The sequence below is a fragment of the Pan troglodytes genome, chromosome 14 (assembly GCF_028858775.2).
Source record: "Pan troglodytes isolate AG18354 chromosome 14, NHGRI_mPanTro3-v2.0_pri, whole genome shotgun sequence".
NCBI lineage: Eukaryota > Metazoa > Chordata > Mammalia > Primates > Hominidae > Pan > Pan troglodytes.
This window is the reverse complement of record NC_072412.2, coordinates 53998474-54014656: the sequence shown is the minus strand read 5'-3', so window position 1 is coordinate 54014656 and position 16183 is coordinate 53998474. Positions and strand designations below refer to the sequence as shown.

General features: G+C 34.6%; 2 protein-coding genes across 42 annotated transcripts in view; one reads left to right on the top strand and one right to left on the bottom strand.

The window, feature by feature from the left end:
• The window catches only part of RB1 (RB transcriptional corepressor 1), a 170876-nt gene that overhangs the window by 58867 nt on the left and 95826 nt on the right, over positions 1 to 16183 (bottom strand). The window lies entirely within an intron of this gene.
• Positions 1 to 16183, top strand: part of LPAR6 (lysophosphatidic acid receptor 6) — an 85029-nt gene that overhangs the window by 27766 nt on the left and 41080 nt on the right. For 3 of the 31 annotated variants that reach the window (XR_010150685.1, XR_008538672.2, XR_010150676.1), the window contains one exon: positions 11414 to 11496. The exons of 13 other annotated variants lie outside the window; for them this stretch is intronic. Coding sequence is in view for 5 of the 18 variants with exons in the window: in XM_054664917.2 (XP_054520892.1) it covers positions 3245 to 4282 (1038 nt within the window). In the remaining 13 variants the exon portion in view is untranslated. Of the gene's footprint in view, positions 1 to 2559; positions 4534 to 8928; positions 9114 to 11413; positions 11520 to 13954; positions 14173 to 14269; positions 14469 to 16183 lie in introns of those variants that run through there. 15 more of the 31 variants (XM_054664917.2, XM_001151721.7, XM_063792518.1 and 12 more) reach the window with 11 other exon arrangements.

The following is a 16183-nucleotide window of genomic DNA, read 5'->3' as shown; positions in this document are numbered from 1 at the left end:
TATGATACTGATAATAATGAAAAGCCTAATTCAACAAATAGTGATCTATCCATTTTTAAGCCCCAGTAACTCAAACATTAAAAAACTATAAATGAACAGGCCGGGCACGGTGGCTCACACATGGAATCCCAGCACTTGGGGAGGCTGAAGTGGGTGGATGACTTGAGGTCAGGAGTTCAAGACCAGCCTGGCCACATGGTGAAACCCTATCTCTACTAAAAATACAAAAATTAGCTGGGTGTGGTGGCGGGTGCCCGTAATCCCAGCTACTCGGGAGGCTGAGGTGGGAAAATCGCTGGAACCTGGGAGGCAGAGGTTGCAGTAAGACAAGATCGCACCACTGCACTCCAGCCTGGGTGACAGAGTGAGAAAAAAAAAAAGAAAGAAAGAAAAAGAAAAGAAAAGAAAAAACTATAGATGAATGACTTAAGTGAATAACAAGTCAAGTGAGTAATGACAATATGTAGAAGAATATTCCAAGTAGAATTAATAAATTTTAATTATTTGAATGAGAAAATGCCATATTCAAAATGAAAGTAAAAGTAGGATGAGATCAGCATATACAACTGCATATATTTCATTAATTAAAGATGACTAAAGAGGAGACTATCAATTTGAAAGAAGATTACTAAGATTTTGTTTTTTTAAAACATACTGAACCAAATAAAAAAAAAAAACAGTAAGACATAACTACTAACAGAAAATTTCTTCCAATGAGAATACAAGCTTATTAACCACTCCTTTTTTCATTAATGCTCACTCAGCTTCTACCAGCCTTCTAATAAGAACACACACATACATCTTTTCTATACCAAATGTGATATAAAAGATATTCAACCCTTCAAAATTTTAAGTATTGGTTATAAGTAATACTCATCTTTTTTTGTCATTTGATAATAGATGAATTTTCTAGTCCAGACAGTAGAAATAGATTATAGTTCATCAACAAATGACAAAAATTGCTGAGTGTGAAAGAATGGTGCAAAACAACACAAAACATTTTACTGTAATAAGTTATTTTTAAGCTAGCTAAGTAATTTATGAGAAAAAAATAAATTGTTCTTAAATTACTTAATACCCAAGAGGAAGAGTTTCAGCTTAAACTAGACCAAATTAAAAAAATAATAACAGTAAGGCATAACTAGATCTAGCCTTTTTTGAAGAAAATGATATTTAAAACAAGAAAAACATGTGCCATAGAGGTTGTGATATCCTCAATCTTTGAGGAAATAACACCTACATTTAAGTACCCTCACCTTACACACACTTTCTTCTTCTGATTTTGGAGTCTTTAAAATATCAGTATACTTTTTTTTTTTTTTTTTTTTTGAGATAGTCTCGCTGTCGCCCAGGCTGGAGTGCAGTGGCTTGATCTTGGTTCACTGCAACATCTGCCTCCCAGGTTCAAGCGATTCTCCTGCCTCCGTCTCCTGGGTAGCTGGGACTACAGGCACGCACTATTGCCCTAGGCTAGTTTTGTATTTTTGGTAGAGATGGGGTTTCGCCATGTTGGCCAGGCTGCTCTCAAACTCCTGATCTCAGGTGATCCACCTGCCTCGGCCTTCCAAAGTGCTGGGATTATAGGCGTGAGCCACTGCACCTGGCCCAAAATATGAGTATACTTTAAATATAAACATATAAACCATTGATAGAAACTTTTAGATGGAGACAAAATCTGAAATATATTTCAATATATAGTTAATGTCATATTAAGGGGTTAAGGGAAGAGCTGGGAGGAAGAAGGAAGATAAGACTATGAACCTAAAATTTTGCCAACTAGTAGGATTTTTATTCTCTAAACCTTATTTCAATCAATTTAAGGTTAAAAAAATTTTGCTTAAAAAGATGCAATTTCATTTTGTGCTTAGAAAGTAAAATTAACACCACACCAAAGATAAACATTCTTGAGTTTGTTCTTTTGGAGAAATGAGTAATTTAAAAATTTAAACAGCTCTAAAATATTAATACAACTTCATAGGAAAGAGGAAAGAATGTTAGAAAATTGCTTATCAAAAACTAATGAGACCCAGGATAAGAGCTACTCATAATGATAACAATTAAATATTGAGTATTTTTCAGAAACCAAGAGTCAAATGCTTGTTATACCTTAAAGGTTAAAGGCCCCTGTTTCATAGTCATTAAACAGTTCTTTGAAATGCTATGTTAAGATATCACTAACAATTTCAATTTTAAATACACACCCATACACATTTTCTTTTCTAAATTGTCATATCCCAAACACGAAAACAATCGAATAAGAGAACAGGCTGAATAGTGATTTTTTTCTTTCAATTATTACTACTGAAACAAATCAAAACAACTCTGAGAGGTTGCCAGCACCGCAGAAGGCATTTCCACATAAAAAGAGTTAATGAGCAGACCACGCAGTTCAACAGCCAGTGACCATTTGCAAGCCTCCTAGGTATATTCCCAGCAGACACATTATCAGATTAAAGGAAGTGCAAACAAACTGGGCTGAAAGTTTCTTTGTCCAAACCCAGCCTCTTCTTCCTGTGATGTCATATTACAAATCTAGGAAGCCTTTCTTTTTCACTTCAGAGAAAGCGACCTCAAGATACAACTGGCAACTGAGGAAAAGGCCTCAATTCAACAAGCGCTAACAAGCTTGGGAATTTATTTCGGAATCTTTAAAAGACTCTTCTGCTTACCCACAATCTGGGATCCACTGCAGGAAAACAAAAAAGGAAAACTTCATTTAAAAGAAGCAAGAAGTAAAATGGGACAAATTGGGAATGTTTAAGTCTCTGAAACTCTGCACTGAAAAGAAAATAAGATTGATAACTTAAGCTTAACATTCTGAGGCATAAAGAAACATTAACTTTGGAGTATTCATCTTGACTACTGAAATACAAGTTTGGAAGACAAGTGGTTTCATTCTGGTCACAGATCACAGCTTTTCTTTAAATTTATAATCCTATGGGTTGGCCTCGTTGACTGTATTTTTTAAAGGTTGCTCGTCAGTTAACTGAGCCTTGGAATTCATGGATTTTCTAAAGACTAACAAATGAAAATATTTTCCTGTTGAAGAACCCAGCGGAAATTTTACAGCAACAAATTTCATGTTTCTTTTGGGTATTTCTGAGAAAAAGGAAATATTTATAAAACCATCCAAAGATCCAGATAATTTGCAAATAAATTGGAGGTTATAGAGGTTATAATCTGAATCCCAAAGGAGACTGCAGCTGATGAAAGTGCTTCCAAACTGAAAATTGGACGTGCCTTTATGATGGTAAGCGTTAACAGCTCCCACTGCTTCTATAATGACTCCTTTAAGTACACTTTGTATGGGTGCATGTTCAGCATGGTGTTTGTGCTTGGGTTAATATCCAATTGTGTTGCCATATACATTTTCATCTGCGTCCTCAAAGTCCGAAATGAAACTACAACTTACATGATTAACTTGGCAATGTCAGACTTGCTTTTTGTTTTTACTTTACCCTTCAGGATTTTTTACTTCACAACACGGAATTGGCCATTTGGAGATTTACTTTGTAAGATTTCTGTGATGCTGTTTTATACCAACATGTACGGAAGCATTCTGTTCTTAACCTGTATTAGTGTAGATCGATTTCTGGCAATTGTCTACCCATTTAAGTCAAAGACTCTAAGAACCAAAAGAAATGCAAAGATTGTTTGCACTGGCGTGTGGTTAACTGTGATCGGAGGAAGTGCACCCGCCGTTTTTGTTCAGTCTACCCACTCTCAGGGTAACAATGCCTCAGAAGCCTGCTTTGAAAATTTTCCAGAAGCCACATGGAAAACATATCTCTCAAGGATTGTAATTTTCATCGAAATAGTGGGATTTTTTATTCCTCTAATTTTAAATGTAACTTGTTCTAGTATGGTGCTAAAAACTTTAACCAAACCTGTTACATTAAGTAGAAGCAAAATAAACAAAACTAAGGTTTTAAAAATGATTTTTGTACATTTGATCATATTCTGTTTCTGTTTTGTTCCTTACAATATCAATCTTATTTTATATTCTCTTGTGAGAACACAAACATTTGTTAATTGCTCAGTAGTGGCAGCAGTAAGGACAATGTACCCAATCACTCTCTGTATTGCTGTTTCCAACTGTTGTTTTGACCCTATAGTTTACTACTTTACATCGGACACAATTCAGAATTCAATAAAAATGAAAAACTGGTCTGTCAGGAGAAGTGACTTCAGATTCTCTGAAGTTCATGGTGCAGAGAATTTTATTCAGCATAACCTACAGACCTTAAAAAGTAAGATATTTGACAATGAATCTGCTGCCTGAAATAAAACCATTAGGACTCACTGGGACAGAACTTTCAAGTTCCTTCAACTGTGAAAAGTGTCTTTTTGGACAAACTATTTTTCCACCTCCAAAAGAAATTAACACATGGACATTTTAAAGTCTTTAGTATAAAGAAAATTTGTATTCAATGTGTTAAGCATTAACATGTATTTTATTTGTGTATCCACTCCATCTGATTTTTCTGAGCCATTTTGATTTGTTCCTTCATTAAAAAAAATCTCTTAAAGTTATTTAGTGTCTAAAAGTGACTGATTTAAATTATGTGGTGCCAATCTGTAATGTCTTTGAATTCCTTTTTATATTAAATGATTTAATTTACTAAATTATTTTATACTAATTTATATAAGTTTAAATACGTAATATTTTATTCAACATACCATTTTTATTTTGAATTAAAACTACTAATCATATTTCTTAAACTATGATTAACAAATGAGAAAGACGAGTAATTTGAAATAAATGTTTTGGGAGTATTTTAAAATATATGTATAACTAAAAATGTAGTCTTCTGTAGAAATGATGACATATTAACATTGTTGGAAGATCTTGAGCAGTAACACACTGATAACATTTTGGGAGTTTGGTCTGTGTAGGCAATTTGTAGAAAGCAGATGCTATCTATATGGTATGCTTTGAAGTTACTATTTTGATTTTCTGTATATAACGCACCCAATTTCAAAATGATGTATGCCACAAAAATTGAGAGGGAGAAAACTAATAAAATGTCATTTTGCTAAGTTTTTACTTAGCAAAAAAATAAAATACTACCAGAGGTACATTTTAAAGGTGCATTTACATCACAGTCAAGAACTTATGTTTTAAGTATGTTAGGTCAGAGAAACATCAGAGATAGTGAAATATAGTACTTGGCATTTAGAAAGTAATATACTGTCATGTGTTGCTTATGATGCTTGCTTAGGTAATTATGTCGTGCAAACATCACAGTGTGTACTTACACAACTCTAGAAGGTATACACTTACACACCTAGGCTTATATGGTACACCCTATTGCTTCTAGGCTACAAACCTATACAGCATGCTACTGTAAAGAATACTGTAGGCAACTGTAAAATAATGGTACTTGTGTATCTAAATACATCTCAACACAGAAAAGGTACAGTAAAAATATAGTATGATAATCTTATGAGACCACCATCGTTTATGCGGTCATTGACCAAAATGCTATTACGTGATGCATGACTGTAAATATTTTCTTTTCCTTCACTCTTCTGGCCATTTTAAGCCAAATATTGGGAAGTTCAAAACATTATTTCAAGTAGGCAAGATGTTATTGTACGTCAAAATGATTAATTAAGGACACAGTTCCTTACATTATAAAGTAACAAAACTACAAGGCCAAATAACTAAACAAAACTATATTTTCATTTCACTAAACATAAAATAGGTCTGGCTCTGAGGTATACTTTAGAAAAAAAGTACCAAGTACACTAAAACTTTTTTATTATCCAACATATTCCTTTTTTAAAAAAATTCAGGCCGGGCACGGTGGCTCACACCTGTAATCCTAGCACTTTGGGTGGCTGAGGCGGGTGGATCATAAGGTCAAGAGATCAAGACCCTCCTGGCCAACATGGTGAAACCCCGTCTCTACTAAAAATACAAAAATTAGCTGGGTGTGGTGGCACATGCCTGTAGTCCCAGCTACTCGGGAGGCAGAGGCAGGAGAATCGCTTGAACCCAGGAGTCGGAGGTTGCAGTGAGCCAAGATCTCGCCACTGCACTCCAGCCGGGTGACAGAGCGAGACTCCATCTCAAAAAAAAAAAAAAAAAAATCAAGCAGTTCTCCAAAGTTAACTAAAAAAGAATGCCTTCTATTTAAGAAAAAGGACATGTAATTAAATTCAGCATCCAACCTATCTGATTTCTACTGTCTTAATCTTTCAAGTCCTCAATACAACTTGGACAAAAAACTCTTTTAAGACATAAATTTGATTTTTGCTGTTCTCTGGGTTTGAGGTGTAATGATTTCAGAAAAATCACAATCATTTGCTAGACAGGTAAACCCATTTTCAATAAAATAACAGTGGGGGGTTTTCTTTAGGGATCCATGGTTTCCTTTAGATAAACCTAAAGCAAAATACATCTTTAATGCCTTCAGCCCAGGAGTTCCAAGTTAGAGTGAGATATGATCACACCACTGTACTCCAGCATGGACAACAGAGCAAGATCCTATCTCAAAAAAAAAAAAAAAAAAAAAAAGAGAAAAGAAAAAAACCCAAAAAACTAGTGAAGATACTAACCATGGTCCTTTATATCCCAAGAGAAGTATATACATAATATAAATGTGTTTTCTTCCATTGACCTGAAATTCCTTTATTTGATATTACACTTCAGTAAATAAAAATACACTCTTTCTTAAACATACTGAGTTGAGAAGCAACTACCAATCTACTGATCTGGGGGAAAGGGGTGGAGAACTGTATAACTTTGAGATTTCTCAGAACTCTCCTCAGCTTAAAGATCTCAACTTAAGGCAAGATCATAAAACATGAATATAACTTTAAAATGCAAGTAAAACAGTCATTAAATAGTTGTTATTACTATGTTCATAAAGAAACTTTTTGGTGTCTCTTGTCAACAGGAAGACAAATGAATCAAAAGTTTTGTAAGATTCTTCATAAAGCAATACATAACACATAACAAACATGGTTTTCTCATCTAGAACTATGGAAAAAAAGTGTACCAGAACAAAATTTATTTTCCTTTGCTAGTGTTGTACTTTGTGGTAAGTCATATATTCTGAGGGTTTTCTCTTCCCTTCCCCCTTTATTCAGAAAAACCTATATTAATATTAGAACTCTGATGATTTTACTTTTGATTACCTGAAAATGATAGCACTAAGCCCCCCTACAAAAACTGTGCCCACTGTTATTAACATTTTCATAAAATGGTAGATGATTTGACTAATCTTCCTTCCCACATTAACTCCCTTCAAAGGAACACAGTAAGCTGAGAAAATTTTTCAGGTGTGGAAAAATGGCTTTCCAGCATCCTAATAATTTCTGAACTTAGAAATCATCTTTACTGAGAAAATATCAAGTACCTAGTTTATTTTAAAAAGCATAAAAATATATGTATTATACATAATATATTCACAGAAAATTAAACTGAAGACACTACTTAAGGAGCTATCAATGAACCTTAATATTCTACATTCAAAATGCTGAAAAGTAAATTGGAAATAGAAATCTTAATTATAGATATTGGTATTTAAAGAAATTAGTCACTAAATTGAGAAATATAAAATAGAAAATGGAGCAAACTTCATATTCCCATCCGAGAAACATTTGGTTCATGAATGGTACATAGTTATCAAGAATCTGAAGCAATTGCTTTTTGGTCCTACAATTTTGGACACCTGATGAACCAAGTATTTTGTCCTTTGTCAATATATTAAATTACTATTTCCAAGAAGAAGCATTACTACCTTCCAGCACCTAAACTTTTTTCGTGCCTAAATGCCAGTCCAACTCTGGATGTCACAAATGTTCTTAGTTGTGAACAAATTTTTGTGTAGAAACAATTTTATAAACAGTGCTTAGGCAGGGATGAAATCTTAAAGACTCCAAAAACAAACTTTTTAAAAAGCTTTTTGGGGCTTTCCTGAAAACTGAATTACCCATTTATAACATGGCTTCTAAGAAATAAATTACAAATTAAAAAGGACTAATGAACAAACTTAAGAATGTAGAACACATTAATATCTAAACCGACCAGAGTATTTAATGATCAACAGCATTACTTATTTAGCAATATTTTCCAGAGATCAGCATGTACATAACTCCTAAAATCTCTAATTCTCAAATTTCTATTTTCTCTCTTTATCATTTTTACTTGATGTCAGACAGTTTTATAAAAGTACAAAGAATGTCAATTAAACAAGGCAACAGATCAGATAATAAATGAACAGGAGATTAACACCAGGCAAACTTCTCTCTCTTTTTTATTACCTTAAAATGATAGTGTTAAGCCTCTCCTACCTTCCTGTCTTCCTGCTCCCAAAAGATTTACTACAATAACCTCTTAAAAGGGTAGAAAATTACCTCTTTCATTGGAAAAGCAGTGTTAAAAACAGAATTCAAAAGATAGAGCCCCAGAAGGGGTATAATTCAAAAATTTAATAATCAGTTTTCTCAAAACTTGGTTTACTCATAATAGATTTCAAGTGATTTTTAAAAATAAATAATTGTAAGAAACAATTATGTGTTGTATACTTACAGCAGAGTTACAGTTAATAGCCATGGGGTAAATGTGCTAAGTTCCATTATCGTCCTATCAAAATGGCTTCTGGAACATTCACAACTTAGAACAGAAAGGGCCTGATGGTCATCTGATGTAACTACACCTTAGGCTGGGGAAACTGAGGAACTGTAAGACTAAACAACAGACACAATGTCACATAACAAATTAATGTAGCGCCAGGGTAAGAACCCTGTTTGTTTGTTTGTTTTAATAGAAAGATGAGGTCTTGCTATATTGCCCAGGCTGGACTTGAATACCTGGGCTCAAGCAATCTTCCCACCTCAGCCTCTCAAGCAGCTGGGACTACAGGTGCAGGCCACTGCACCTGGCTGAACCCAGTTTCTTTGTTTTTACTTGTCTAGTTACTTAATGGTGGCAAGGCAAGCACCACAGGCAAAGGCCCTGTGGGAGAGAACTTGGATACTGAAAGAATTAAAACATTCAAAGTGGCTGGAGAAATAGGGCTAACGTCTTACACGTACTTATATGCCATGTTAAGACCACGTTAAGTGCTGAGAAGCTGTGGAAAGTCCTCAAGAATTTCAAGGTAGGGGAGACATGATCAAATAAAGATTCGTCTGATACAGGGTAGAGATGCATTTGTCTTCAGCAAGAAAAGAAAAATAATCACAATAAGAACTATATTTATACAATTTAAAGGGCTCTTCTTATCCTTTTTTTCTGATTTGTCCTTTCTCCTTTATTAAAATGGGAGAAATTCTTTTTTAAATGATGGTGATAATAGATGAGAAGAATATTTTAATGTCATTACTTGGCAAAATTTGGACAGTAGCAGTCATGGAGAAATTGCTACCTTCATACATTTCCGGTGGGAATGAAAAATAGTACAAACCTTATGGATGGGATTTGGCAATATCTAACACACACATACACACACACATTAACCCTTTGACCCAGCATTCTTACTTCTAGGTATTGATCCTCAAGACACAATTTCAATTACATAACACACACATACATACATACATACACACACACACACACACACACACACAGTTATTTATTGTGGTAATAGTTGAAATTGCAAAATACTGGAAACTACCTAGATGTCCAATCATAGAAAACTAGTTGAACAGACTGTAGTATATATACAAAATACAGTACTATGCAGCTGTAATAATGAGAAATATCTCTATAAATTGATATGGAATGACTTCAAGAAGGTAGTGTTAAATGAAAAAAAAGCATAAAAGAGCACACATAGTATGCCACCTTTTGTATAAGAAAAAGGCAAAATAAAACGTGCATACCTGCTTATTTTTATAAAAAGAAACACAGGAAAGATAAACCAAAAACAAGGGTGGGGTTGGAAATGGGATAGAAGGAATATCAAAGAATATGACATTTTTCAGATTATACCTTTTTGTATAGTTACGACTTTGGGAAACATGTTAATGCTTTATATCGGGTATTGACAAACTTTCTTCTCAAGGAGTAGATAGTAAATATTTTCGGTTTGCAGGCTCTACTTTCTGGCTGCAACTTCTCAACTCTGTACTGCAGTGCAAAAGCAGCCACAGACAATATATAAATGAATAAAGTGGCTGTGTTACAACAAAATTTATGGTCTGTGGGCTGTGCATGCCATCTCCTGTTATATGCAGTCAAAACTATGGGCCAACAAGGATGGGGGAAAAACACCCTAGAACTTCATTTATTTTAGTGTCTGGCACATAATTGGTCTCAATAATTAGAATGAATCTTAAAATTCTTCAAAAGCCCGAGGAAAAAAGGCAAATTTTCTTTCGTTAATACACAAATTCATTATTACTCTTATTACTTGATTTATCAACTTTAAACTGTATTTGTTAAATTCCCACCATTTAGATGAGGTTATACAATTGTTAAAAGAAACCATTTTGTTGTTGAAGGCATTCTTTATGAAACTATCTGATTTCTCATGCGGAACAAACATTTTCTGGGCTTGTTGCATCGTAGGATTTTTTGCATTTTTCTCTCTGCTCTGGTGTGACAGTTTTTTTATTAGGTCTTATGATTTCCCTTTTGTGGATTCTTTTTTCATTTTGTTAAAGCATATTCCCTAGTAATTTCATTTCAAAAGGGCAGTCAAAAGATAAACATTCTGAGTCCTTGCATTTCCAAATTTCATTTTGCTGTCATATTTGACAAATTTTAGGTTATAAAATATCCAGTATTCCTACTGAGAACTTCTGTGCTGATCTGAATCTCATTCCCCTAAAATAGCTTACTTTTTCTCTCTGGAAGCTTTTATAATTTTCTCATTATCTTTAGAATTCTGAATTTTTTGCTGGGTGGGGTGGCTCACACCTATAATTCCAGCACTTTGGGAGGCCGAGGCAGGCGGATCACGATGTCAGGAGTTTAAGATCAGGCTAACCAACATGGTGAAAACCCGTCTCTACAAAAAATACAAAAATTATCTGGGCGTGTTGTCTCGTGCCTGTAATCCCAGCTACTCAGGAGGCTAAGGCAGGAGAATCGTTTGAACCTAGGAGGCAGCGGTTGCAGTGAGCGGAGATCACACCATTGCACTCCAGCCTGGGCGGCAGAGCGAGACTGTCATTAAAAAAAAAAAAAAGTATCCACATTCATTCATCATGCTTGGCACTATGGGCCCTTTCCATCTGAAGCCCCCTGGTTTTCATTAGTTTTGGAATTTTTTTTTCTGTTCTTTTTTATTATTTTCTCTCCTCCATTTCCTCTGGTCTTTCTTATGGTAATGAATAAATACTGAACTGAGGTACCTGAAAATACCAAAGTAAGGAACTACATAACCTACCAGTACAATACTTTGTTGTATTTTCCTCCTAGGAAGAACTGCCTTTCCTATTTCTTTTTCTTTAGGTCTGTTACAGAAGTCTGGGTTTACTTCAATTTCTGTTCTGCTTCTCTCTTTGGCACCATCAGGAAACCCTAGCCCTGTGTCTGTAAGTGTACACAAAATTTGAAGGTGGGCGCAGGCTTGTATCTGTATAGTTTATGCACTGCACAACAGCATGGGGCTTCAGCCTAAACTCTGCATACCAAGCTTAGGGTTGCTGTGTCCAGACGGCATCTTTTTATAATTCATTAGTAAAGAGGAAGGTGCTTTTTTTTCGTTTTTCTTTGAGACAGTGTCTCATTCTGTCACCCAGACTGGAATGCAGTAGCACAGTCACGGCTCCCTGCAGCCTCAACTTCCCAGGCTCAAGCAATCCTCCCACCTCAGCCTCCCAAGTAGCTGGGACTACAGATGTGCATTTTTTTTATTCTCATAGGCTGGCATGGCCTTAGATGGGGGACTGGTCCAGGTGTTTCATGTTCTTAAAATGTTGCTCACAAAGTGTAGTACCCAGACCAGCAGCATCAGTATCACCTGGAAACATATCAGAAATACAAATTCTTGGACCCTACACTGGAAACTTTGTGACTGGGCCCAGCAATCTGTAATATGTGTTTTAACAAGCCCTCCTGGTAATTTTGATGCATGCTCAAGTTTGAGGACCATTGCCAAACAGCACTTTAGAAAATCTTCCTGATTATTGCCCCACTCTCTGTATCTGCTACTTTGAGCTTGGGGGCTCTCTAAGACTCCGACTTCCACCAGTCCCCTTTCCTGGGGGTGTTGTGTGCTGTGGTTTTCTCTACTTTATTGTATCCACAATACACTCATCATTTATTTTTTATACTAAAAAAAAGAATCAACTCCTCCACTTCCCTCCACAGTTTTTCTGCTTCACAGTCTGAGTACTGCTGGGTTTCACTCCCCTGTGATATGTGTCTTTTTTGTCACTTCTGTAGGGTTTGCGGGGAGAAAGGAGGTAGAAGTGTGTGTTCAGTCTGCTCTTCCGATACACTGAGTTCCATTATCTCATTATAAATGAGAAATAGTTTCATTTTTAAAAGCAATTGCACAATCCAAGTTACACAAAAAGTCATACTACTTAAGCCCTTTTACTGCTGCTAAAAAATAGTGTTTTTACATCAAAACACAGGAGATCTTTAAATTACTAACAACATAACCTTCAATTTAATTTTCTTTTAAAACTGATAATTTTCCAACTAATTTTACCAATTATTGTTAGCTCATATTTTAATAGGACATAAAACCTATGAATCATAGGTTTTATATACAAAAAAGGTAAAAAGGTTTTATATATAGTACTTTATGAACAGAAGCAATTTATTTAAATAAAAATGAATACTACTTAAGACTTAGCACTAAAAAATTATACCATTTGATTTATATGTCATATAGGTAATTTTTGCTAATGGCCAAAATTATTGGACAAAAATTACTATACTTTATGTTGTGGTCTCATAAGACTTCCTGAGATGACAAAGACTGAAACACACATGATTCAATATAATCTTAGCTACCTAAAACAAGGGGAAAAAATGGACCTGCATTTAAAGAAAAATAAAGCAAAAGACACATATAAATAGTTTCTGTAGGCCAAGAGTGGCAGCTCATGACTAATCCCAGCACTTTGGGAAGCCAAAGCAATAGGATCACTTGAGTCTAGGAGTTTGAGACCAGCCTGGGCAACAGCAAGACCCCGTCTCTACAAAGAATAAAAAAAATTAGCTGGGTGTGTTGGCTCACACCTGTAGTCACATCTACTAGGGAGGCTGAGGTGGGAGGATCACTTGAGCCCAAGAGTTCAAGGCTTCAGTGAGCTATGATTGTGTCATTGCACTCCAGCCTGGGAAAACAGAGTGAGACTCATCTGTTTAAAAAAAAAAAAAGGTTTTCTACAAGGGAATTCTTTACCACTCTCCATCCCTTCCCCAGGCCATTTGTTCTTCATTGGAACTGAAATGTGCAAAAGTTTATTTTCAGAAGACCCCGTTAAAATATGTGGGTTCAACTAAATCAGATGCCAATCTAAAAGTGTATACTATTAAAGGTGTCCGATATTCCTATGAAAAAGATAATGCAAAAAAATTATATTTTCAAGAACAGATAGTAAGTTCAGTATTGGATTAGTGTATCCTATGTTCATTTTTGTTTATGACTCATGTAAAAGACAAGTAATTTCACTTCTCCACCTTTTTCATCTTAATGTTTAAAAGAAAAAAACTAAATGATAAAACCTAATATAAAAACTATCATTACTTAATATGTAAATTTAAAAACTTTTAGACAATTAAATTATCTTAAAATAAGAAAAGGGCATAATGATAAAATGACCAGACTTAAAAGATAGCAAGACAGATTTATGTTAGTCTTTGAAGAATTCTTAAGGAATATAATCAAAACCTTAAAGATAAATTTGTTGTTATATTTAGTGGAGATAAGAACCACTGAAACTTAGCAAAGTAAGAAAAGGCTTTTTTGAAAAGGCTAAGAAACAAATCCAGCTGTTTCCTATTCTACGTTTCCTTATCATGTTCTAAATCTAGCACTTACAGGAAGACACCAAAAATACCTTTGATATTTGGCCATTTCTGAGAAAAGCTGAAAATATGAAGAACCAATTAAGTAAATTAGTAACAACACCAAGGACCACAAATGTGTATGTTGAAACAGACTGGGTCGTGACAGTTCAGAGTTTTTAAAACATGCTATAAATATTTGGAAAAATGAAATGCCAAAAAGTTGTTCTATTTTATAATTAAAGGTAAGTAAGCTTAGATGATTGAAGCATAATTGCCTTAGAGTAGTTCTAAAATTTTAGTAAACTCAATAATTAATAACAGCCTTTTATTTTGCTGCAGAAATTCAGAAGCCACACTAATTAGGATCGATTTCTCCTATTTCTCTTCTTTGTTTCTTGCATATCCAGAATTCTAGAGCCCTTCCTCACAATTCCAGTTAAGATTTGACTGTAAGTTTACAAACTGAAAATTCTAAAACTAAATTCAAGTAATTATCTAACATCATGACTCTTTATAAAATTCTCTGAATAAGAGTATATGTGCTTCCATCCCACAGGTTAGGTACAGAGAGTATGTCCTAGCTATTCTTCTACCATTGCTACTTCCCTTCGTGTTTGTACTTGAATAGTGAACTAACACCACCCTCAGGGTAATTACTGACATGATTCATAACTAAAGCAACATAACAAATTCCAACTGTAATATAACAGTGAACACTGCCCATACTTAACAATGCTGGAGTCCCATGATGCCTTTTCCCCCTGAACTTTTTCCATTTTGAGAAGGTGATGGGGGAGGAGGGGTGCCTCAAGAGAAGAGAAAAATTCTCTGTACTTATAGTAAGCCAAGATAAACAGGTTAATACTGTGTAACTGAATCCTCGGTTCTCTGTTCTTATGAAATCACTGTATAGCAGAGGAAAAGGAATGAAGGGTACTAACAATTAATTGTTATGTTTCTAATTACTATTCTCATAAATGCTCATTTATTCCTCACAACAACTGAAAGTTATCCCTATTTTACATACAAGGAAACCTGAGATACAGAGACATAATTTGCTCAGAACCACACCAAAGCAAGTTACATGACATCTCTGGACCTCAGGTCTCTTTATCTATAAAATAGGGATAGCAATGTTTACACTTCCAGGCTTCTGTGAATATTAAGTAAGATCCGCTAATTCAAAGTCTAGGCCCTTTTTGCCATAGCATAGTAACACTCACAAACACAAAAATACAAACACAGATAAAACATGAGCAAATAAACTAATCATGACAATGCACATACCAAACAGTAAACTAATATACACTAAAAGGCAACAAAGAGCCTAAAAGTATAGTCTCTGGAACCAGATAGCCTGAGTTAAAATTCTGGCTCTGTCACCAACCAGTTTTGTGGACACAGGAAAGTTTCTCCATCTGTGAAACAGTGATGACAGAATCTATTTCATAGAGTTGTGAGAAGTTATGAGTTAATACACTGAAGCACTTTTAACAGTACCTATAATAGGACATATGCAAAAACATTACCTATTATTACTTCTACACTGAAATGTCACACACATAAATGAGAGTTATTTTGATGCTGGTCTGTATAATTACCAGACAAACTTCCAAAGAAGTAGGCAAGTGATGAGCACTACTTCCTAAACTAAGTTTCTATGAGCTACCTACAGGACATTCCTGAGTTGTTAGATTTTTGTTTGTTTTTTATTTTTGGACATCCTTGAATTTCTTAGTCCCTTTTGCCAATTAATGAACAAAGAGAATGGGTAATATGTATAATATGGATGGTGTGGTGGGGAGGAGTGACATGAATAGACAAGTTATGAATATTTCTCTACAGTAAACTCTGGCATTTTTTCATATGTCAGAGTGTTTTAAAATTAAAGAAGGGTATAGATACATAGAGAAAAGAATAGACTTAGGGATCAGACATAGGACTCAGGTACTACAAGTTACTTGAGCAAAGGTTTAGAAATGAAAATGATTTTATGTTTAAAATCATAAACAGATCTGGATGAAGAACTCAGGCTTACATAAGCATTTAACACAGAATACCTGCATTGATTTATAAGTTATCTCAGTTTCTTTAGATTTTCTTATTGTTGTCCTTTTTAACATATGAGGACCCACATGAAAACCCATTTAATGCCTTATTAATCCTTAACAATGATGAAGAAGAAAGTTATTTTATTACATTGAGCTTATATTCCTAGATCTTTAAGCAATCATCTAATTACATTTCATATGT